General features: G+C 48.3%; 7 protein-coding genes across 7 annotated transcripts; 3 read left to right on the top strand and 4 right to left on the bottom strand.

Annotated features, from left to right (window-relative positions):
- Positions 1 to 3,241: 3,241 nt before the first annotated feature.
- H6S33_010401 (uncharacterized protein) lies at positions 3,242 to 4,870 on the bottom strand (the record flags this gene model as incomplete). Its single annotated transcript, XM_044841782.1, has 2 exons — positions 3,242 to 3,425; positions 3,537 to 4,870. The coding sequence occupies 2 exons, from the start codon at positions 4,868 to 4,870 to the stop codon at positions 3,242 to 3,244; spliced, it is 1,518 nt and encodes a 505-aa protein (XP_044697544.1).
- Positions 4,871 to 8,582: 3,712 nt separating this feature from the next.
- On the top strand, positions 8,583 to 9,128 carry H6S33_010400 (uncharacterized protein; the record flags this gene model as incomplete). The annotated part of the gene is made up of 5 exons (XM_044841781.1): positions 8,583 to 8,602; positions 8,661 to 8,716; positions 8,780 to 8,878; positions 8,958 to 9,047; positions 9,100 to 9,128. The coding sequence occupies 5 exons, from the start codon at positions 8,583 to 8,585 to the stop codon at positions 9,126 to 9,128; spliced, it is 294 nt and encodes a 97-aa protein (XP_044697543.1).
- A 2,100-nt stretch (positions 9,129 to 11,228) lies between these two features.
- On the top strand, positions 11,229 to 12,701 carry H6S33_010399 (uncharacterized protein; the record flags this gene model as incomplete). The annotated part of the gene is made up of 5 exons (XM_044841780.1): positions 11,229 to 11,313; positions 11,381 to 11,707; positions 11,789 to 12,000; positions 12,063 to 12,530; positions 12,591 to 12,701. 5 exons carry the CDS (start codon positions 11,229 to 11,231, stop codon positions 12,699 to 12,701), a joined length of 1,203 nt encoding a protein of 400 aa, XP_044697542.1.
- Positions 12,702 to 13,859: 1,158 nt separating this feature from the next.
- On the bottom strand, positions 13,860 to 16,877 carry H6S33_010398 (uncharacterized protein; the record flags this gene model as incomplete). Its single annotated transcript, XM_044841778.1, has 1 exon — positions 13,860 to 16,877. The coding sequence occupies one exon, from the start codon at positions 16,875 to 16,877 to the stop codon at positions 13,860 to 13,862; it is 3,018 nt and encodes a 1,005-aa protein (XP_044697541.1).
- Positions 16,878 to 17,968: 1,091 nt separating this feature from the next.
- On the bottom strand, positions 17,969 to 18,661 carry H6S33_010397 (uncharacterized protein; the record flags this gene model as incomplete). Its single annotated transcript, XM_044841777.1, has 2 exons — positions 17,969 to 18,196; positions 18,383 to 18,661. The coding sequence occupies 2 exons, from the start codon at positions 18,659 to 18,661 to the stop codon at positions 17,969 to 17,971; spliced, it is 507 nt and encodes a 168-aa protein (XP_044697540.1).
- A 674-nt stretch (positions 18,662 to 19,335) lies between these two features.
- Positions 19,336 to 19,767, top strand: H6S33_010396 (uncharacterized protein; the record flags this gene model as incomplete). The annotated part of the gene is made up of 1 exon (XM_044841776.1): positions 19,336 to 19,767. The coding sequence occupies one exon, from the start codon at positions 19,336 to 19,338 to the stop codon at positions 19,765 to 19,767; it is 432 nt and encodes a 143-aa protein (XP_044697539.1).
- Positions 19,768 to 21,649: 1,882 nt separating this feature from the next.
- Positions 21,650 to 23,488, bottom strand: H6S33_010395 (uncharacterized protein; the record flags this gene model as incomplete). The annotated part of the gene is made up of 3 exons (XM_044841775.1): positions 21,650 to 21,811; positions 21,867 to 23,398; positions 23,461 to 23,488. The coding sequence occupies 3 exons, from the start codon at positions 23,486 to 23,488 to the stop codon at positions 21,650 to 21,652; spliced, it is 1,722 nt and encodes a 573-aa protein (XP_044697538.1).
- Between the last annotated feature and the right edge of the window lie 966 nt (positions 23,489 to 24,454).

Here is a 24,454-nt window from a genome sequence, read left to right as displayed (position 1 = left end):
GTAGAGATTACATAAGTCTTGGCTCTGTAGCTGATTAGATATAGAGGTTTAGTTTGTACTTTTTTCCGGGTCAAGTACTGGAGACATAAAATGCTTTTCTATAGTTACTTTCTAGCGGGGATATATAGCTTTCTCTCATATTAGCTTGCAATTGTCTATAGTGAAAGCCTTCTATAACAGCTACAAACCGGCCATTAATGCTGGTTTTTATGTATATGAAAGCTAATTAAGTGCAACCCAATCCTCTTGCCCTTCATACAGTACGTGATTTTAAGAAGATAGATAGTATTGTAGTTGTCTTGTTAAATGTCTTCAATATTTTAGACATCAAGGAGACTGGCCATGGGGTAAAGCTAGATATAGAGATTGGCTTCGAGTTCGACTACATACGTATTAATGTACTTAATTGTATCTAGATTATTTTAGATTCGAATAATACTTATTGGCAATACAAATAAATACATGATTGGTAGTATAAGCAGTGGATACAAGCAGTATTAGTGATAATGATAGCTCAAATATTAGTATGATCATGGCCATATAAAGGTCGATATGTATACAAGTAATTATAACCAGTACTAAATTTGAGGGGTTGCTGTGAGACTTCGGTATTACTTATAGGCAGCTTAGCTATCCCTTGGACGGATGAAACTCTCAAATTCGCAGCTTCCCTCTTTCAGCTAATACTAGCCCTATCCAGTAACTCGTGCTGATTTTTGATTGGCTGTATTATTATGACCGCACACAAAAAGCAAGAAGGTTACCTGACTAAGTGCGTGCACGGTCCAGGCTGCGAATTTGAGAGTTTCATCCGTCCAAGGGATAGTGTAGTGGCCGGCTAGGATGCCGATTTGGTTCGGCACTTTTTCACAATCCTGTATCGTTATATATTATATATCTACTACACCCTCTCCCTTGGTGCTGGGTCATAATATAATCTGATGCTCGAACTCTACTCGCGCTGCCGGATTGAAGCCGCTCATATAAAAGGCAATTGATCTAAAGAGTGCAAAAAGGCGATCTCTTATTGGCTGCCAGATCACTCGCCATAGTTCTTTGGGTGGCTTCAAACCGGCCGCGCGAGTAGTTATTTGTTCCTTGAAAGTCGGCTCTTTCCTGCATGGTCTTACCAATGATATCAACATTGATTGCGAAGAAGCGGCATGACGCTCTACCAGTTAACTGTGAACCCGTTGACCCGGAGGACGCGGTGTTACTATCTCAAGCGAAGCTCTTTACCTAAGACAGCGAGAGAGCGTGATTATTTGTATGACAAGAGCAAGGCGTCGATCCTCGTGATAACTCGGAGCCGGACGTGGATAACCAATTTGGCAGAACCGTATAAAGTATAACCGCACACGAATCATGGGTCTATTGGAAATGTCGGGGCAGTTCACCTTTGAGATAGTGATGTAAGTTCAGGGCGTCGGATATCGTGGAGTATGCACATTCTGGGAACGAGAACACTTGATGGACGAGGATAAACTAGACCGGCTGCTGTTGGTTTATATAACTTATCGGAATCGGAAATAAATATGCATAGTGTAAATGATTATGATCTTCAGATCCCTGTATCCGCGGTGCTGTACCTACATATGTACTCACGACAGGCATGAAGTACCCGAATATGCAGCTGCAAGCTTTTGGTGTATTTTTGACTTCTACTCCAATGGAAATTGCAGATTAGGACGTGCATTTTCGGGTACTTATTACCTGCCGCGAGTACACACATAGAAATTATTGCATCGCAAAAGCGCAGCAAAATACATAAGTACATGTACTTAGGTACATATATATACCAGCTGGAAGGTCTCAATTGATAAAGCCTATATAACCATGTAGCTAGGTATGTGTTAATCCTACACTATATTCACTTATTGGTAAGTAAGATCTGACTACTGCAGCTGATGGGATATTATCGAGTTCATGAGCCAAGCTGACCAAGTATGGGCTTACTGAATTCCGAATAAATTGTCTACATACCTACTTGTAATAGTGACTTAAGATATCAAGCTCAACAACTAAATACATACATATGTTTACGTACTTGAATTTTAGTTGATTTCCAGTTTTGATAAAAGCACACATACTTAGTAAATTCAACGCTATATACATTACCGTCGAAATGGGGGAAAAAATAAGCCTCCAGTAACGATTTACTACAAATAAGGCTTAAATAAGTGTTTTTTGGTAGATTTAGCATTATTTGGATTTAAAGCTCTATTTTTTCTAAGGGTCTGCCTAAAATAAGACTTGTATAAGCCCTTATACCAGATCTCTCTTATTCATCAAACATGGTTTTTTTGTGAATAAGGCTTATATAACGCTTAAAATTCGAATTTTACTAGCATTTTATCGGCTATCTAGCCTCTATATGAGTTCCAGCACCGGAATTTCAGTTCTCCCATGGCTCTGTGGGTAGTATGAGGTATATGCTACCTGCAAGGCTCTGGGTTCAACTCCCCCCTTTTCTTTTTTCCACTATCATGGGCATAATTATTATTATCAAATAATCGTTTTTGTAGCTATTAATTATCCAATCCAAGAGCTTATTAAGCAATTATACAGGAAATAAGCGTTATCCATCAATAACGGTTAAATAACGATTATATAACGATTATTTAAGCCTTTACTAACGCTTATTTCTTCCCCATTTCGACCTTAAAGTATATATACATGTATACATGTGATCAGATAGTTTAAATCCATATTGCATGCTATATATGTACATATGTACCAAGAATACATTACTAAGATACATGGCTGGTATGTAGGTACAATACGACACATAACAATTCCGGCGGAAGTAGAGCGGGAACCCCAGACAATGGTCAGAGTATGCAGGGTGGCGCACTGGATGTGATATACTGCATCCCGAAAAGGAATTCTGCACCTAATTAAAGTAGGGCGGATGAACAATGTTCTTACTGGAAATGATTTTTAATTCGCCTCCGACGCGGCTATGTCACCGCGTTGTTAGGATACATCTCTCGCCATTCAATTTCATCCTATTTACCCCTCAGAAGAAAAACGCAGGACATATGAACAGAACACAAGATACAAGCATGTAGGTGGGTACCAATGCTGGTATATAAGAATCAATTGACAGATAAAACACAAGGAAAACCCTGTACCCAACAAACGCCGTCATTGAATATCTATCATAAAATTACCGAAACCACCTCTCATCCCAGAACCTTCACTTTGATTCCTAGGCCCTAAAAGAAAAGAAAGTCCTCACTCAATCAATTCTGCCCGCGGCCCGAGCCTCAAGCCTCTCCTTGACCCATAGTTCTGTTCTCTCCAGCGCTCGCTCTGGACGATTTTTGTGTTGCAGCAAATATCCCTGGATTTCAGCCGGCGAGAATGTAAGGTCGGGGATCAGCTTTACGAATTCTGTCGTCATTTCTTTCAATCTTTGTTTCCTAGCAATAGCCTTTGCAACTTCATCCTCTCGAGTCTCTTTCTTTTCTAGGCCGCATTCAGAAGAAGCAGAAGAGGGCGGGGTTTTGGTATCGGAGGAGGATGAATCTGACGAAGTTGAGTCAGAGCAAGAGCGCGATGAATAGTCTTCAAACATGCGCTCGAAGAGCCCGCCGACAGCATCTTTCCCAGCAAGTGTGAAGTGTATTTTCATATCAACCCTACCAGGTCTAATAAGTGCAGGATCCAACTTCTCTGGATGATTAGTAGTTAGGATGAGAATTCGACCTTCATGAGAGGCAACACCGTCGATGGCGTTGAGGAGACCAGAAAAGGATATCCCCTTCTTGCTGTTATCTGATTCTTCCTTCTTCGATGCCGTTTCGGTCCCTTCAGATGTGGTTTCTTCTGTCTTTTGTACCCGCGCGATCCCCACAGTGTCCACGTCCTCCAGCAACACTACACACTTTCTAGGAAGCCCCTCGAAAAGCCCAGCCAAACCCTCCTCTGTGAGCGATTTACTCGCTAAGCTGAGCACATATATCTTTAATCCAAATTTTCCGGCGACAGCAAAGCTCAAAGAACTCTTTCCGGTGCCAGGAGGACCATGAAGAAGATAGCCACGTCTGTATGGAATTCCTCGATCGGCATACCATCTTCTGGTATCAGGCTCTAAATAATCTCTGATATCATCAACGAACATTTCTTTTTGGTGTTCGTCTAGAACAACGGTTGATAGGGGTCTGCTCGGCCTGGCGAGGCAGCGAGTCCAGTTAGGAGGTTGGCCGAGCTGAGTGCCGACTGTTGGGCGGTATACGATGGTCTTACTACGGTCTTTCTCTAAAAACCGGAGACGAGCTTCGTGAAGAAGTTCCTTTAATAACTTGGGAGAAGTACCGAACGTGGAGAGTTCTATAGTCTCTTGTGGCCACCAACAATCCTTTCCTTCTTCGAGCACGCGCCTTAACAACACTATTCTCCCCTTGTAACGAAACTGATGCAATCCTGGAGCTGGAGTGAACTGCAGGGGTGCACGTCTCAACATCTCCCAGGGGCTCAGGCCATTTCCTGACTCTTCCTCGTCTGTGTGTTCATTCTCTTGCTGTAGAGATCCAAACGCCATACCAGCCACGAAGTACTTTGTGGAGTTTGCAAATTCTTGTCCCGCGATCCAGGCCATCAAGTGCTCGTATAGGTCGTCGCGCGACCGAATCTGCGCTGTCGACATCAAGAAGCGGAATGTCAGCATTGTCAGGAAGTCGTACCAGTACTGCCAGCTGGCAGCGGCGGCGGTTGTTATCAGAAAGAAGGTTACGATGGACGGCATCGTGAGACCAAAGTAGTTGAAAAGCGCGACGAGAGAATAATACCCGGGCACCATGTTCAATGCGAGTGGAAGCGCTCCATGGGCCGCCGGCATGGACGTAGAGGCATTGAAGCTCTCCATGTTTTAATTGAGCAATGGCCAAGGAATACCCAATGGTCTAATGCTGATATGCGTGTTGGTTGTGAATAAAAATGAAGAATAGAGTAGGGCTAGGAGAGTCTTTATATTAACTTAGAGGCGAGAAGACCATCTGCTTCGGCACTCCTTTTTCTCACATGCTGACCCCGCTGCAGCTGCATTCATCTGGGCAGCCTTGGGATGACCTTCTTCTGTAGGAGCGGCGCTGGAATTTTGGGCACTGCATGTAGACGCACACACCGTCATCGTACATGCACCATCAATATCGTTCAGAACCGCATTCTTGGTATAAGTCACCACCTAGACGATAGCTCCGAGAGATCTTTGAAAGACTGGTGTGTATGCACTCAGAGAGAGAGGGACTAGAGTACTACCGGCAGTGACTCACCCCGCAGAAGCGATGTTGAGATACCTACATACCAATGTGCAACAATCGAACAAGTATGTAGGTATACACCTTGTCTTTCTTGAAGGCGCTTGTGACCTTGCAATGATGTGTCTTTGAAAGTAAGGAACACCTAAAATAACGGCTAAAATACTGTCAGCAATGTCTATGAATCAGAACCAGGCATCTCACAACCAACCACATCAGGAGTGTTTAGTTTCCCGGTACTCAAGCTAGGCAGATAACCAATCTGCAAGACAGAAGAATGAAAGTGCTTCAAAGTAGATTGGCTTATCGAAAGCTTGCAATTTCTTTGTGTAACCACTGATCTCCCTTATCGATAAGCAGTGACTGAAGAAGGCAGGTAGCCAGACTGGGTGAGGATAACCTCGTACCTATTTTGGTTCTAAGTTTTTTGAACAAGAGCTCGAGTGCTTGCTAGCACTAAGGACGTGAGTCTCAAGACAGATGTGCAGAGATTCTTGAAGGTCATTTTTGGACGCCATGAAATTTCAACCACCTCGTCATTCATGATCATGGAACGGCCTGAATTGTTGGCTCAGCCTCTCAGCCCCAGCCTGAACCACGGCCGCCTAGTCCGCCGCCGCCACTGCAGCTGTTATTGATCCTGCCGGCGGGGTGGCTACAGCCTTGGGCAACGCTCTTACCCGGTTGCCATGACTCAGGATTGGAACACAGTACCTATCTCATTCATAGAAGAGAGTAAGATAATTATATATATGCATGTTTGGCCCCTTTACTGGGTGGGGTACATGCATCGGTAGATTTCCTGGTCTGCATCTGCATAGAGTATTATCGTCAAGCACGTGGTACTCTTTGGACAATGTCCTCTCCTGAGAGCTCATCAGATATTGCCCTAGGAGTATATACGTAAATGTAGGCTTGCAATCTGCATTGAGTGCCCAGCATAATACATAACGCAACCTCCCAGCTCTCCAGTTAGTTTCAGAATTCAGATGCACATGTCCGATGACTGCAACTGCGTGCACGGTCTTTCCGTTTTGCCAAAGCGTCAAGAAAGAAGTTAATAGTTACTTGAATTCATTCATTCCATAGCCCGGAGGTAAAGATTGTTCGGGTCATCCATATTACCAAGATGCCGGGACGCAAAATTCTGAAAGGGCTGAAAATGACAGATTTCACCTGTCAGCGATCTGTTTCAGATGTCAAGCAAGATAGAGGATCCTCATCTCTGCACGGAGTACATACATATTGTACCTCTGGCTAGCCACGTGGGTACTGATAAACCCCCGCATATTGTCAGCCACGCACAGTATTCTATGCGTCATGTCCAGGAACACCCAAATATTAGACATGACGTAAGACAGTTGATGCCTTGCCGCGAATTTGCAGTAGTCTCCTGTGTCAAACTTTGAAGCTAGTGTTAGTTATAATCACGCATTTGATCCCGACCTTTCGAAATCCTCACATTGTGCCTTGCATCACTAATTGATAAAGGGCTGGGTGTGATCTCTGTCTTTAGCGATACTGCCCCAAATGATGTGAGACATGTTCCCACTGAACAACAAGATAGTGACTGATAGGTTATATCACAGATATATCTTGGCATGGTCTTGAAGAAAGATTTCATTTTTACCCCCAAAATGGCGTGATAATTGTTCATTTTCTTGCCGTGATAGTAATTAGTATTTGCGTACTAATAGATTGTAGCTTGAAGGGAATAATTGCATGCTCTGCCACGTACCTTTATGGAACACGTAGATCCATAAAAATTATTACTTCAAAGCTGATAACATTTGTTTTTGTACCCTTAAAGAGTCCAGCGCGTTCTAACCACTCGGGAACTTTTGCATAGCCTCCAGCATATTTCTCCAAAGTCTGGGCTTCGAAAAGCGCACTGATGAGTTGGATATTTCCAGTGTTGGTATGAAAGTTATCCTCAGGATATGCTGGCCAATGAGTTAACGACAGAGGCGTGTAGTGCAGGCACATACTTGTACAGTTCAACAGCATCAATATTTCAGACTAGTGTTGCTTGTTAGCGTGTTTTATCTTTACAATGTACATGTAATACACCACAACGTAGCCTGAATATTACATGATGTACTTAGATGTACCTACATACATGTAGCTAGTGAGTACTAGGGAAAGCCTGATCAGGTTATCAGGATTTCCTGATCAGGCTCTTGGTCTATGATTTCGCATCAATGTATTGTTGATGTCCTGTGAAGTTCGGCTAGGGCTATATTAGAGATGTGTGTAACGTCGTCATATTTCATTCTCATACGTTGTCACTCGGGTAAGCTATGGGGGCCGGGGTACGTACATGTAGGTAGAACATAAATGAACTAAATACATGTACATGGTGCGTACATAGAAGGCGCTAAATACAAGCTGAATACATGTACACCTGGACTTCAAATCCATATGTGCATGTTAGGCCTTGCACTACTCTACTCTACTCCAGAGTGTGTACCTACATGCACATAATACTGAGTGTCTTCGGAGCTCTGAGAAATCCCTACTATTGACCAATAAAGCTGTGATGCTGCTCATCCTTGATTCGAAGTCGAGCCATTACATCTATACGCCACGAGAACACAAAAGTCTTTCCCACGATCACTACTCTTACTGCAGCTGCGTAATATTACTTATCATTCAATATCTCAAGCTCGATGGAGAAAACCTCGGCCCAGGCAGAAGTGGAGGTGGCATAGTATCAAGGTATGGAGGCGCGCCTTGAAGCCCTCTTGGGCAAAATTTATCAGGTCCTCTTGTCTATGAAGATCTATTTGGTTTGTGATATGGAGTAATATTAAATCCGTGTGTATACACCTAGAAGTGTATAAACTTACTATCTCTGTAGTTTCTCATATTGCCTATACACATTCACCGTCTGCAGCTAATGGCTTGACACATATCGAGTATCTAGGAAAGATAATCGGTCATAAAACACGGAAGATTACACTACTACAAGTTCTCAGAGAACAGAATCCTGGCCGGGTTGGCCAGCTGAGCTTTGCTTCTTGTCCTGCGCTGTGGAAGCATTTCGGATGAACCCTTGCTTATACACGATCCCTGAAAGTGGAGAGATCAGTGATCAACGTACTTACACCACCGGGGATCAACAGAAGTTGCAGAGAAAAACAAAATTCAGTTTAGACTGATAACCTTACATCGAAAATGCAACTTGAGGTCCTTCCTAGACATAAAAGTCGCCGGTGATGAATATGAGGCTACGGCGTTACTTCAATACTTAATTACTCCAGCGATAAGAACAAAAGAAATATTCAGTAATATTTCCCTCTTATTACACAATCACCTCGCATGTTCAGGTTTATCTATTGGTAATTACATAGGTCAACCGTCAATCCGAAGGGAGGGCGAGAATTTCGGAGATATAAGTTTATTAGGGCGTCCAGCTACGTGCCAATCAACATTCCTTAGAGTACCGACTAAGGGTATGTATCTCTACTTTTGTTGAGAGTACTTACTTGACCTTACTTGCGGTAATGTAACTGCAGGCTGTGTTCAAAATCGGTCTGCAGGATACAAAATCGACAGAGTATGTGTCGACATGCACCAATACTCTACCGAGAAATACGAGAGTGTCTTTGCTTGCGGTAGGGCCTATACTTTACTTATTAGTATCTTCGCCAGTGAGTAGAGAGTTCTCTGAGTGGTGATTATCAAATAATACAGAAACCGGCAGGGCTGTACTTCATATATCTCAGACCACATATATCAGGTGTTTATCTGCTTGTTACAATTATGAATTCAAGGATTTTCTAGGTAGAGAATCGCTCGATTGAAGATCGCTTGATATAAACTGATCGATTCACAGCATATAGGAAATTTTTTTTCAAAATTTGAATTATTTTCCTTTTTGTTCAGTAATCTCAGCCTACGATATTAATCTGGTCTCCTAAGCAGCTATCCACATTCTTTGCGGAGTTCAGGATAAATTTTCCGGAGTAGTACGTTCCACACTCAATACAGATGTTTTATGTGGAGAACATGCATACACGCGAGCATTTCCTCTTGGAGAATTTTACCTATTTTGCATGGCAGCCCGTTCCCATTTGTTTCGCTTAACACATCATGCTTAAATCTCCTAACATTCGATCTGCTGCTGCCGGCGATATTACTGTACCAAAAAGGCGGGTGAAATTGCATCTCCTTTTCGGTACTACAGCTGACCCTCGGGAATTTAAGAAATATCAAGAATAAGAACATACGGTGTGATCCTGCGGGCCAACTCCATCTATTTATAAGGTTGATAATTTTCTTTTCTATCAAAACGCCCCTGAGATACGGGACGCGTTCATAATGAATGCACCACGGAGTTTGTCACTTTTGTTTTCATGCACTCATACTCAGCCAGCCGTATAGATTCTACTCCGTCATTCAAAAAATCTGGAGACAGCCAGTTGCTGAGCCCGCCAGTTTACAGGCTGTGACGGGCTCAGTATGTGAAGTTCCACCGGCAGGTATCAGCTTGGCGGCGTGATAATTATAACCGAAGCCAGCCAATCTGGAGAGGCCTTGGCGTTCCATGTTTGCTAAAACGGGGGAACGCGTGAGTATGTACATAGAAACATCTCCACTCATCATATGTACGACCACCTTGCTAATCGAAGGCGGGCATGATATAAGTGTTTGTCATCTTTTGGTTACTCTACTTTCCCCCGCCTTCATAAATGACTATCCAACTCATCGAATAAAGTATCTCTTGATTAAGTGTATGTGTGTCCTATAGATGCTGGGCGGGCATCCGCTAGTTGGTTTAGGTACTTTTTCCCTTTATTGGTTAAGTTTTATTTGTGTTTCTTGTGGCTGATGTTTGGGTATCTCTTCCTATGCCAGGATACAACGAGGAAGCTGGTTGATATGTCTGTCGAGTGAGATAAGATGATCGAACAGCCTTCCGCTAATTTACCGGGCCACTACCTTTTGCCCACCGCGGCTTCAAATACTCCACTAAAGTGGAGTATTTGAAGCCCTCATCAAGTGCCGGCTGTGAGGATACTTATGTACATATATCACACATGTTTTTAACTTTCCTGGACTAAGCTCACCTGCCGGCCGCAAAGTAACATCTATCCACGAAGGTACCAAAACTACATATCGAAACTAGGTGTAACTCTGTCTTAGTTTCCAATTGATCTTCAAAAGAAACAAGGCTCAGGCTAATTAGCTACAGTCCCACCATAGACAGCTTCTTCGAGAATCAGGCCAGCCGGCTAAATCGCTTTGCTAGCCCGGTTCTAAGGTTGTTCCTCTCCCGTTCTAGGATGATACTATCTCATCTGATCCAGAGGGTAGCGCAGACATCAACGTCGTGTAACAAACCTACCCCACACTCTAGCTAATACCCCGGATATTATCGCGAGATCGCCGTGAACGCTTGCTTACGCCGAAGGATGTCCAACATTCAGGAACCGAAAAGATGCCTATTATGTTTGCTCCCTGGCTAAAGTGCGATATACCAAGGAAAACACCATATTTTCTCTAGGCTTCCCGCGTACGCATGGTAGTTTACTGATGATGAGTAAATGATAAGATATTAACTTCACTATATAGAGTTTTAATTGTTTATTGCTCTTTGATTAACGGATGTGCAAAGGTACTGTTCCTGGTTGAAACGGAGTATCGGGAACGACAACCGAGCAGCAACTAGGAACCCGATATTAACCTTACACGGATCGGGCCCCCCCACAATTTATGGCAAACCGACCCAACCCACTTCCGGTTGAATAACCGGATTTTAATGGCGGGAGTTCTTTCCCCTTATTCCCTACGCAATTGCCATATCTGAAATTAGGGAAGGGGTGAGATTTTATTTTGTATAAATACTTGGTTCGAAACCAGAACGAAGAGGAAGAATTCCAATCTCTAGTAATTTGGATATAGTAGATACGAGTCTTTTTTTCCTTCATCTCTACCGGTATAATTTAATCAGATATTTTGACCATGGTTGTCCTACGTGCGGAATTTCTTGCGCTGCTTGCAGTAGCTGTTCAATCCGTCTCTGCCCAGCAGGCCTTATGGGCTCAGTGTAAGTTCCCGCCATAATCCTACATATTTCTTCTTCCGTATGCGAGACTGACTTGAATATCTGGCAGGCGGTGGTATTGGCTGGACCGGAGGAACCACTTGTGTCTCGGGATCCACCTGCGTGGTATCCAACAGCTACTACTCCCAGTGTCTACCCGGCACAGCATCGGCATCGGCATCGGCATCAACTACCGTTGTAGCAACAACAACATCCTCAACCCCTGCGGCCACCTCAACCGGCACTCTAGACGCAAATATGAAGGCCGTTGGGAGGGAGTACTTTGGTACTTGCGCAGACAGAAACACCCTCAGTGACGCTTCCTACGAAGCCATTGTCATTGCGGAGTATGGCCAAGTCACGCCGGAGAACAGTATGAAGTGGGATGCGACTGAGAGTAATATCTCCCCTCCACCACTTCACACGCAACACAATCTCGGGAGAATGAAGTATAAGCTGACTCGTGGTTGACTCCTAGAAAGTCGTGGTGTTTTCTCCATGAGTGATGCGGATTATCTGGTTGATTGGGCAACTTCGCACGGCAAGCTGATCAGAGGTCACACTCTGGTCTGGCACAGCCAGCTGCCTTCATGGGTTTCTGCAATCACCGATGCCGCTACGCTGACCACGGTCATCCAAGACCACATCACTGGCGTTGCCGGGCGTTATGCCGGCAAGATCCACCACTGGGTATGCTCAATCATTACCAAAACCAGTAAGAGAATAGAGATAAATACTAACCCCCCCCCCAGGACGTCGTAAACGAAGTCTTCAACGATGATGGCACCTTCCGCACCTCCGTCTTCTACAACGTGCTCGGCGAATCCTTCATCGACATTGCCTTCCGCGCCGCCAAAGCCGCCGACCCCACCGCAAAGCTTTACATCAACGACTACAACCTCGACTACGCCGGCGGCAAGGTCAACGCCATGGTCGCGCTCGTCACGCGCCTCATCGCCGCCGGCGTCCCCATCGACGGTATCGGCTCCCAGGCCCATCTGATCGTCAACAACGGCGCTATCCCATACATGCACCAGCCGCTCGCAAGCCTGGCTGCCACGGGGCTTGAGGTCGCCCTCACGGAACTCGACATCAGGATGACGCTGCCGTCCGACGCTACGAAGTTGGCGGATCAGAGCAGCAACTATCAGACGGCGGTGTATGCGTGTAAGAGGACCGCGAACTGTGTCGGTGTCACGACGTGGGGTGTGTCTGATAAGGTATACTCCCCCCCCTCTTTCTCTAGATTCGGAACATGTGCTAACAAGCTGGTGATGCAGTACTCGTGGGTGCCGGATACATTCAGTGGATCTGGTGCGGCCTTGCTCTGGGACGAGAACTTTGCAAAGAAGCCGGCGTATACTGGCGCTTCTGCGGGTATTGTGGCGTAAAATGATGTGTTTATTTCTGCTTTTTGATCAATATCTTGCCCAACCTAAAAAATAAAGTGTTTAGTCTTGGCACGAGCGAGTGATATCTCATGTCGGGTTACGGTTTCCGTAGGGTGGTGAAAAATCGTGGTGTCTCGGATTACATGTAGACACGTACGTATGTAGCTCCGGGCCGGCTCGTGTCGGGTTGTGGGTGATGTTGTTGGAACGTGTTGTAGCCACCTAAGTACTCCTCCAATACACACACACACACACACACACACGCATACACAGAACTACATGTAGTCCCCACCTCAACTATAGAATATTGACAACACTCCTTCCGAGGACAGAGTCATGCCACTGGAGGGCCAACAATCGGACTGCCACACACAACACAGGTAAGTAAACATGTCATGACACCGCCGACATTCTGGTCAGGGTGCGTTTTCCGGGGGGACAACTCAATAAGCTTCGTAGAAGATGTGCGAGCCACCACCTTAGCAGCTACATTTGCGCGCGGGACAGCTGTCTACATGCACTCACCGCCGCAAGATTAACTGCCCTCTTAGATGCAACAATGAACTGGCCAATTGGCCAAGCTGGTAGAAAAAGAGGTGGGTGACGATGGCCATCATGGACTGTCACTCGTCCCTGAAATTCCACCACCTGCGGCAGTCGTTGCTGTGCTTCTACTATGGTTGGGACGTCGGGATCCGTATGTTCCCGTGGTTAGTGAGCAGGGAAAGCTAAATAGCTGTTATCTTGATGAGGAAACGTCGAGGAGCTGCCTTGGGGGCTATATATATCCATCGGTTGACCGCCCACTTCAATATTCCTAGGGCCATAGGCTCCTAACTACCATGGGATGATAATATAGTACCCCCACCACTAACAACAGAAGGAGGAGGAGAGAGAAGAATACTTATTCTATCTACTAATACTGGAACTACACTATGCAATGCTACGCTACGTTACTTCTGCAGAATAAGAAACGTACAAAAAACAAAAAGCCAAACCAGAACGAGAAAAAAAGACTCCATAACACCCCGCATACCCATAGAACCGTCTATAAAAATCTGTTTATTAATAGAATTTGCACCCCAGGACGCCGGAACGAAAACAAGACAAGACACAGGACACAGGAAAACACAAACAACCAAAGTACCCAAACAAGAATTACTTTCTCCGCCTGCCCACAAACTTCGACACCACGGGAGCAGGATTCGCGGGAGCACGATTAGCAGTAGTAGGAGCAGGCGCGGGCGCAGACGCAGCAGGAGCAGTATTAGCAGGACTCGGCACATAATCCGAAAAGTCCGATATCTCCTCCTCCAGCTGAAACAGCGTGCTCCTCCGGCGCCCCAGAAACATGCTCTTCTGCCTCATCGTCGGCGTCGGCGTCGGCGCCGGTTCCTCCTTCTTCGCCTGCTTTTGCTTCACACCGGGAGGCGGCGTCGGAACATATGGCGATTGCTCTATCGCGGCCAACAACAGCCTTCTCTCTTCTTCTTCCTCTTCCCGCACTCTCTCTTTCTCTTTCTGTCTCTCCTTCTCGTCCTCCACCTCCGGCGCAAGCTTCCGTCGTTTCCCGCCGCCACCACCACTCTCCGCCGCCGTCGTGCTCCGGCGCTTACCCACCAACCCAACGCTCCCAACCACAGCCGGCTTCTTGATATTGACCAGCGCCCCCGCCCGTCTCTTCCCCCGGAACCCAGCATACTCCACCACCTCCTCCTGCGAGCTGCGCGTCCTGCGTCTCTCCACATCCTCCTCTTCAACCCGCCGCTTCGCGGACGGAACATAAGGCGCCTCCTCCTGTGAACTTCTCGTCCTCCTCCTCTCCCCTTGATCCTCCTCCACACTCCTACGCCTTCCGGAGGGTACATACGCCGCCTCCTCCTGCGAGCTCCTTGCTGCCCTACTGCTGCGTTTCCGGCTCCGCCGCTGCTCCGTCTCCTGCGAGCTTGTCATTGCACGGGTGCCGTATCGCCTGCTGCCACGGTACGTGCTCGTGCTAGTCATAGACTCCATCGACGAGGTCATCATGTCATTCCCCTTCTCCTTCTCGCGGCGGACACGCCTAGCCGGTTCGCGCACAGACGTACTTTTCGCCGCGCCCACGGGAGTGAGCGAGGTCGACTGCTCCGAGATACGGGCGCTGGGATGGCGCCGGCGGCCACGATACTGCGTCTGCGGCTGCGGTGTTACTTGCGGCTGTGGTTGAGCGGATGGCGGTGCGGCTTCATGCATTCCCGACGAGCGGCCGCGGCGAAGCGGTGGTGGTGGTGACGCTTTCGACGCGGGAGTGGAGGCGGGGGAGGAGAGACATATGGAGTCCAGTAGCTCCTGCGGCACTTGTGACGCAGACAGTATTGGTGGCTGTGGCTCTGTCCGACATTTCCCGCGAAATACGGAACTTGATACCTCTGGCGGCGGCGGTGCTGCCTTGGTGCTGGGACGTCGATGACTGCCGCTGCCGCCGCTACAGTACTCGGACGACGACGAGAACGGCTGCATGGGCAGCTTTTGGCGCTTCTGGCCTCTAGACCCCGAGCCCGCCGCGGGCTCCTCGTCATCTTCCGGCAGTGGTCTTATGCGCTTCAGCGCGCGATATGCCGGCTCTGGGACTACGACGGTTGTGCTCCGTTTGTGGCCGACGTATTTTGTCTTCGTCTCTGCCGGTGCTGGCTCGAGGGGCTTTGGATGCTTATGCCCGATATATGCTGATGCTACTACCACCGTTGTGGGTTCTTGCACGACTGCGGCTGCGGCTGCAGGGGGTTCTGGTGGCTTCGAGCCAGTGCGTCTGTGGCCGATGTACTTCGGCACTACTACTGCAAAGGGTTCTTTTTTAATCGGGGGCTGTGGAGGTTCCTGTGGAGGTTCCTCAGGCGGTTTCGACGCACGTCTGTGGCCGATGTACTTTGACGCTGCTGCTACCACGACAGGTTCTTCCTCAACCGCCGGCTCCTCTGGTGGCTTCGACGCCCGTCGACGGCCGACGAACTTCACCGCCGCGTCTGGTGCAGGCTCTTCTTTAACCTGGGGCTCCTCCGGTGGCTTCGACGGCCGTCGACGGCCGATGAACTTCACCGCTGGTTCTGGCACCGGCTCAACAGGCAGCTCCGGCGGTCTCGACGTCCTTCGACGGCCGACAAATCCCGGTGGCGCCGCCTGCACGAGTACGACCTCAGCGGGTGGTGGCACTGGGGATTCAAATATAGGCGGCACCTCCGGAGGTCTCGAGGTGCGTTTATGGCCAATATATCTCAGTGCGGGCTGTGCCGGTTCTGGGTCCGGCGTAGGCTCAGTGGGCACCTCCGGGGGTCGCGAGGGCCGTCTGCGGCCAATAAACTTTGACGATGCTTCTAGCGCAGGTTCTACCGGTGAGCTCAGGGGCTCTACCGGTGCTTCCGGCGGCTTCGAGGTGCGCCGGTGGCCAATATACTTTATCACCTTCGGCGCCTGCCCCCGCTCCGTCTCCTCCTGCCCATCCGCCACTGAAGACGTCCTCTCCACCGGCGGCACCACAACCTCAAACGTCTGTCCAGGCGCCCTCCTCCTCCCCACAAACGTCCTCTCCGCTGCCACCGCCGCCGCCGCAACAGCCCTCTCCACCGCCCTCGCCTCCCTCTCCACCTTCCTCCTCTCCCTTTCCAGCACCCGCTCCTCCAGCACCCACGGCCGACTCAACACCCCCCTCCGCATCTCCAGCACCTCCGCCCACGCCGCCACCTCCTCCGCCGTGTCCCGCAGTACCCACAACCTCTGTACCTCTACCTGCCTCACGCCCCTAAACACGCCGACCACGCCCTCCACGCCCAGCACGCACCCCACCACCGCCTCCTCCGGCAGCTCCACCGCCATCCCCGGCACCCCCCCAGCACCCTCGCGCCGCTGCCGCCAGATCATGGCATCGATCGTGGCGCCGGAGCCGTCGTCGAGCACGAGCGCATGGCGGATATCGTACGTGTCGAGGGCGACCAGCAGCCCGACGATGCGCACGACGTGGACGGGGTGGTTGTTGTGGTGGAGGATGTTCTGGCCGGCGAAGAGCGGGTGCGCGGTGAGTGTTGTGTGGATGTCGTGGGCCGTGAGGGGGAGGGGTGCCGTGAAGGTCGGGGAGTAATCGAAGAGACGGCGGGGGTAGAAGGGTGCTTCTTCTCCTTCTGCTTCTTCTCTATTGGTGGTCATTGGCACTACTGTGGTGGTGGCGGGAGGAGTGGTGGTGGTATGGGAGGTGGTGGTGGTGGTGGTGGTGGTAGTGGTGGGATGGGCATGATATATAGGCACAGGCACAGGCTGGGACCGGGACAGGTGGGTATGGACATGTGCGTGCGTGCGTGCGGGTGCTTGTCTTGTCTGTAGAATAAGAATAATGCGTAGAATCGATGCACTCCACGTATGAGTAATTGATCGTATTGCAGTGAAAGAAAGAACGTAGCGTTGTAATGTAGAGAACCCTAACCCGGATGCGTCACAGCGGTGTTCAGTGGCTGGGAGATGCAGCAACGAACAGGGGAGAAGAGATCAGAGAAAGAGGCAGAGATAGAGAAGATGCAGACAGGCACAGACAGGCACAGACAGCAGCAGCAGCAGCAGAGACGAACAGACGAACAGACGAACAGACGAACAGACAGACAGACAGACAGACAGAGAGACAGATCCCAGGCGGGGAGGTGCAGGCAGCAGATGCAGCGCGCGGGCGGGTAGAGTTAGACATGGAAGAAGCCGACCACTCAAATCTCGCAGCCTTGTTCTTCCCCCCGAGTCTCACACACACACACACACACATGCAACAACAACCTACAGCAGACGGGCAGCCAAGAGGCAGAGTACCTACTTATCCTAGGATAACGCACACTAATCGCTGCTGCATGAGCAAAAGCACAGAAAGCACACATGCACAGAACAGGCCCTGGATTTATTGGCAGTGGGTTAGGGGTGCCGATATAAAGGGCATAGCACACTGCACAGGGGGCAGAGGTGGGAACGCTTGCGTTCACCATAGCGGCGCGCCGCTATTCTCGTCGCTCCGCTTCTGGGCTCTATCGCCTTCGCTACCGCTCAGTTGATGGCTACACCCCCTCCCTCACTCCGTTCGGGGGGTCCCCCTTTATTCATAGTATAAAGGTGGACGTAAATAATAATACATCAATAAAAATAAATGAACAAATTCAATTCATAATTAACTATATTTCCGGACGCCGAAGAAAAAATTACCCCTCCACTCGCTTCCTCCAATCTTTGCCTGCTCGCGTCAACCACAGAACTAGAGCTCAGACTCAATCATCTTCCACCATCTTCCACTTTTGACCGAAGTACAATTTAGCTCTGCGCTTCTTGAAGTCATTCGCCTGGGAAACGTTATAATAATGAAAGAAGTCCATGCCGAGAAGATTAAGTTCGGTAAACTGTGAGTGGGTCGGCGACCTATAAACTGGGACTTGGTGTCCAGCGATATTGATAAGATCCGGTCCGCTTTCCTCCGAAATATCAAAGAGGTCGCTCGTCTAGACTATTTAGCAGGTCTCCTTTTCACAGGTAGGAGCGCTTACTTGAGCGGAAAGGTACGTCAATGGAGATCCAGTGCCCACAATGAAGAAAACCCAATGGGCCCGAGTATCATTACCAACAACCGCTGGAAATATCGTCCGAAACTTCCGCCCGAATATATAGCAGTCTCCGATTTTGATCACCTTGCCAATGGCATCTTCCTTCGTCGCCTCCGCATGGTACGGTATCCCCACTATCTCCGTAACTTCACCTCGCAATTTCTCATCATCAACGTCCGAAATTAAAACATCAAAATCTCCTGGATCTGTGCCACCGATATCATGGATGTCGATAAATTCGCCGCGCTCTTTAGCCTCTTGCTGACGCTTGCGGGTGAAATAGGCCAGTGGATCGACCTGCGAAGGAGAGAACCGTATCGTAACTCGGAGGCCCAGAATACGGGGCTTGCATGCTATGGACATGGCGTGATGCGGTACTGTTGGAAAGACGAAGACCGACTCTGGGTCTGGGAACAGCCTTGAACGCTTGCCGGCTGAGGAGCCTGAACATGTTTGTGAGCACTCTCCGGTAGAGTCGTGGTGTTGCTTAAGTACGCTTGTCGACCAAATAATATGTGCTGTCTCCGTCTGTCAAGTCGTGAGGTTGAAGGACTTCGTCCCTTCTCACTCACAGAAGGGAGGGAAACCCACCCTTCTTATCCTTACGCTGCTACGCCGCTTTAATGTGCATGGCTGCCTGCTTGGCAATGTTCCGGAACATTTTGGCACGTGCCGTTCCAGACGAATCCCTGCGTCCGGAACGTTCCCAGATCTACTGCGCGAAACCTGAGGACTACGCCCACCGTTCCGCGTTCCAGCGATTAAAGACAGAATCTTACCTCTTGCTTCGCCTGTTTGTTGACGCGCATGAGCGAGAGCCTTCTTCATAATAACCATAAACCATAACCATAACCCCAACCCCAACCCCCCTCCCCCTAAAGCTCGTGCACATCACATCATATCATAATAATACCCACTGCGTATACGTACATTACATATATTGTACATACCACCTACCCACTTGTCATCCAGCCAGCGCGCAACCCAGCTAGTGATATCACGATCTACAAGACACTTCACCAGCGCCAATCACCACCATGCTTCAAAACGCACTTCTCCTCTCCATCCTGCTGCTACTCCTCGCCCTCACGAACGCACAAAGCTTCGTGCCCACGGTTCCTGCCACAACCGCAACCGCAAGCGCAACCGGAACCGCAACTGGGACCGCAACTGGAACCGCGACCTCGGCAATATCCACAAGCACCACCACCGCAGGAAACGCAACAAACACGACGGCGTCGTGCCCGGCGCGGTACCACGATTGCGCCGTCATCGGGCGCCCTGACGCCTGCTGCACCCTCGACCAGGTCTGTGTCTTTGACGAGCGCCAGCGCCCTGCCTGCTGCCCTTTCCGGACCGAGTGTGTAGGCACGCTCACATCCAGCGAAGGCGGGAGGGACGGGGGCGTTCTGGGCGCGGTGGTTGCGGGGGTCGTGGGCCTGGGCGCAGTGGTAGGATACGGGTGGTAGGATTACGGATGATGGACCATAATGGACGGATGATAGGAAATGACGGGACGGATGATTGGGTGTGATGGAACGGATCATAGGATGTGATGCGGGTTGGGCGGGAGGGATAATACAATGACGAGTGATGGCAGTGATGATGATGATTATGAAGATCATGCGGTAATGAGGTTAATGTACCATATTCACGATTCTGGTTCCGATTCCGATTCCGATTCCGAGACGGCTCTGCGAGTTTGTCAGTTTTTCCTTTCTTTTTTTTCTTTGCTACTCGTGTTGATGCATATATCTACCCGCCGCCGTCCACATGCTGGGGCCGTGTCTCAACTTCTGTGCCTGTTCATGCCTGCTTCCCATGCGAGCTATGCGATCGACATCGTACGATTAGGCAGGAAGGGCGAGTCTTGGAGGGGAGTGACCATAATGAAGGTAGTGGCTTGAATTTTTGCGTTGATTTTTTTATGTCGTGGGTTAATGGTGTAATGGAGAAATGGGGAAATACATAAAAATCTCCTGGGGGCTAGAGGGACGTTTTAAGATGTGAGTTTAATTGAAGGTGCTTGTAGTGGAGAATACCAAATATTGCAAAAGAGAAGCTGGATCCTGGTCTGTGCGCGGTGTGTGAAAGCTCGTATTTGTGTATAAAATCTCATCTTAACAGCCCATTCCTGGGTCTAGTTGTTGCTTGGTCAGTCGAGCATCGCGTGCACAAAGAGTCAATAGTAGTGGTGAGTAACAGAAAGAATATAGGCCTCGGACTAAATATCATCAATCAGGCTTCCCAGTGTTTAGGCCTGTTCTAACTCTTGGATGTTTGCGGGGTTCATCGTGATGCTCAATTGTAGCTCAAGTATGGCTGACGTGGTCTCTGAGAGAGAGAAGAAGCCTTTTGAACGCCGATACCAGTCTAGAGATATTCTATTCCGACGCCGACTGAGCCAAAGTAAGCAGGGGGTGGCGGATCTATATTCTATTATCAGTAAGCTAGTTTGATCAATTGAGCAATGAAGACCAGGTGATCCCCTCCGGAATCCAACCATCTTCTCACAACGAGTGATGACTTGTGAATAATGCGTCATGTGAGGTCACTCGATCTCGGTGAGCATACACGTATCCCAACAGGTGGGCGTACCTGGTGATAATTGATAAGCCAATTGCCTGGCCAGGACTATAGCACCGACTGTTGCAAGGTCATTGGGGGACGGACTACACCCTCCCATCCTCTCTTTGGCTCGCTTATTTTTTAGTTTCTCGATGCTTCAACTTAGCTAGCCTCAGATGCTCGTGGGGATTTGTAAGCCTACCTATCTAGAGATACGGTGCTTTTATGTTGAGCTATCCAGCACGTTGTAAAAGCCTGGAAAGAAGCGGGGGGTGGGTAGGATGATGGGGTGGGGGGAGTGTGGGTGAACCCATATATAATCGAGCACCATAGAGACGGAGTTGTCCACGCAACTAGAAGTTCTCTGAGCGGAGAACAATGGTTGGCAGCTGTGGCATAAGGTCCCTGTAATCAGAAGTTGATCAGTTGGGTTGGTTTATCGTGTGGCTGGTGAGTGAGTTGAAGTAGATAAGGAAGGATGATGGGACTGATGGTTGTGGTGTTGGTGGTGGTGCGAGAATAGGACCTTGAGAAAGGCGGGACACGTATCATAAGAAACCACGGTTTGCTTAAACCTACGCAGGGATGACTTGTCCTTACTCGTGGATCATGAGTAATCACTCAACCTTTTGTAATCTTTCAAACTTTGCTGTATTTCAACTCAGAACAGGAATGTAGATATACTACTCTAAACTTCTAGTAGACATGATAAGAATGGCAATTAAAATTGTATCCATCGTGAACCAAACAAAGCCATCGAAACTGTTTCGAGCCATTACACTCCTAAATGCTCTTATCCTTGACACCCATACCCTCATGCTTTTCCATGTATTCTTCCAAAACGCCTTTATAATCCGCAGGAGTATAAGTTGAGAACCATTCTCGCCATCCGCCGCCTTTGCGTTCAAAATTGAGCCCCAAGTCTCCGAGGAGTGTATCAAAATACTGTTTTTAACGCGTTAGAAAACTCTCTCGATAATTTGAGGAAAGTACAACTTACTGGCAAGAACTCAAATGTCAAGTTTGCACACTTTTCCCCCAAGTTCATGTACCTCCTCCTCGCCCACATATTTGCTTGAGCACACTCCATATCCATTTCTTCCTTCTTCTCAACGAGATCCAACTTTCCATCCAAATAGGCAACGCCCCAAAGTGCCTGTAGCTCTGCCATCATCCCTGTGGCACTGGTGTGTACCATACCAACGTGGATCAAAGCATAGTCACTGCGACATGCCATCTCTGGAGGTGCAATAAGGCGATACAGTCTATAAGGACTGTGGGTTCGCTGGAGTCGGTTGTAAGGCGGGGGAGAACCAAGGATCGGGAAGGTGGAAAGGACGAGACTATCCGCTGATCCCTCAAGTTTGTCCCAATGCTCCTTGGCGGGAGCTGGAATCTGAGGTAGCGGCAGAGGTACACCAGTATATAAACCCATGGTTATGTTCCTCGCAAGAGGTGATGAGTTACGAATCCACCCAGTCGCCCAGACATGCGCATCTGGTTTCAATTCTACACCATCACTCAACTTAACGATCCCTCCATTGATAGAGTCAATTTCAGCACGGTGAACAGTAATCGGCGCATTTTGGGGGTGCACATAATCCCAGAAATCGACCTGGCTGAGCACACCTGTCGGAGTACTACCGGACCAGAACGGACCGAGTTCCCCAAGAGAAGGTTTGAGTTTAAGCCCATTCTCCGAGGTGTTGAGACCCTGTTTTTTATACAAGATTTTTGTGAATGTGCGCCAGTATGTTCTGATGATTGCACGTCCAAAACTTGTCCCATGAAGGAAACGGGAAACCCGGGTATTGCGATTGTAAACACATGGGCTCATTGCATTGAAGAACCTTTTCGGCGCCAGCAAAGCTGAGGGTTGTCCCAAGGACTTTGCAGTGAACATTGAAGCTACACCTTGACCTGTTGTACGTATAATCCAGTCCACCTTCTTTCCAGCAGCTGCACACATATATGCTGCATCGAATGCGGACTTGGAGCCACCATAAATAGTAACGTGGTTGACTACAGCGCTCTCTAAGAAGTCTTGAGACTTTCCAAGATCAGTGCAGTGAATCAATGGTATTCTGGGGCTATTCACTGGAATATCAGTCGGAGTAAATGGCTTTGAAGTCAATCCAGTCGCCATAATCAGCTTCTCGCACCGCTGCTCAGCCTCACTGCCATCTGCGCGGACAATGTTCAAAATCCACTCCTTTGTCAAAGGGTCCCTATCGATGGAATTGACTGGTGAATCACACTGTATCCTATCATGGAGCGAGTACTTTGTAGCCAGGTGATATAGATAGTTAGTTACATCACGCCCGATGATGTAGCTTTCTGCGGTTGGTGTTCCATTCTCAAGCGGACAGTCACTGATCTCCAGGGCTCCAATAGCGTTATGGGTTATCATCCCGCCGTAGATACGTTCACGAGACCATGTTCCACCCAGCTGCGAGGCAGACTCTAGGATAAGGAGGGAATCATTGGGATGGATGTGGAGATATGTTTTTGCTGCGATCAAGCCAAACCATCCTATACGGTATGATGTTAAGATCTGTCATCTCAGTGAGATCGCTCAAGGAATGAATACGTACCTGCGCCTACTACAATTACTTTGGGCATCTTGCGTTGCACCCGAGCTAACAATTGCTCTCTGGGATTTTGATGGAGAAAGACTCTTGATGGATTAGAGTTCGTGATGGTCGTTATGGGTGGGTGGTGGGTGGGTGGTGTGTGGTGTGAGCTTAAGGGAGTCTAACCTGACAGCGAGGCCTTACATTCTACCAACGGCGGGAAGGGTACATGCAGGGTGCGTGACACTGCAGATCCCCTTACCTACTTAGTCAAGTTAATAATCCGGTTGCAGCTCCAACCTCTCACGTTTCGATTGATATTCAACGCATTTGATAGATTTCAACTTATAGTATTACATGCAATAAAATACTTTATTATTGTTGATAATCTTTCCAGGAAAGAATAGGGGGCCACGAGCAAGAACCAAGATTCTGAATTATCCGCAAACCCTTATCTAGACGTGGTATGCCATTGTCTTACGCGCAGGTGATAATATCTTCAACGTTTATTACAATCTCACGGAGTCCTTAGAGCATTACCATAACGGAGGAATTCGAAGGGGTTGTTATGGCCCGTCAACAGATTGCCAGTTCGAGGCTAGTGGGGGTTGAATGACCAACATTCAACCTCGATATCTTAGTAGCGTTCTTAGCTAAACCTTAATTCCAAAACTAGCTTGGCACTTGCACGACCGTTTCTTAGAGTGGTGACCTGAGTGCGGTCTTTCAATTTCTGTAGAGAGACTTTCTCAATCAATCTTGGTTTGTACACCCCTATCCCCCCCAGAGCCTGCAGGATTCTTCTCCTTGACCTTTACCTCCACCAGGTGAATCTTCAAGAATTGAAAAATATTTATATGCTTTAGCTAAGGTAAGCAATGTCTCGCATTTTAAATTCTTATTGTATTGATCAAGACCTTTACTTTTATATTTTCTATCTAGATGCATACTAAATTCACCGCAAAGCATGCTCGAAATTACCAAGCAGATACACCGACCGGTACAGTCTCCAGAG

Source organism: Morchella sextelata, assembly GCF_020137385.1.
Source record: "Morchella sextelata strain SCLS chromosome Unknown scls_4, whole genome shotgun sequence".
Lineage (NCBI taxonomy): Eukaryota > Fungi > Ascomycota > Pezizomycetes > Pezizales > Morchellaceae > Morchella > Morchella sextelata.
This window is presented reverse-complemented; position numbering and strand designations above follow the sequence as displayed.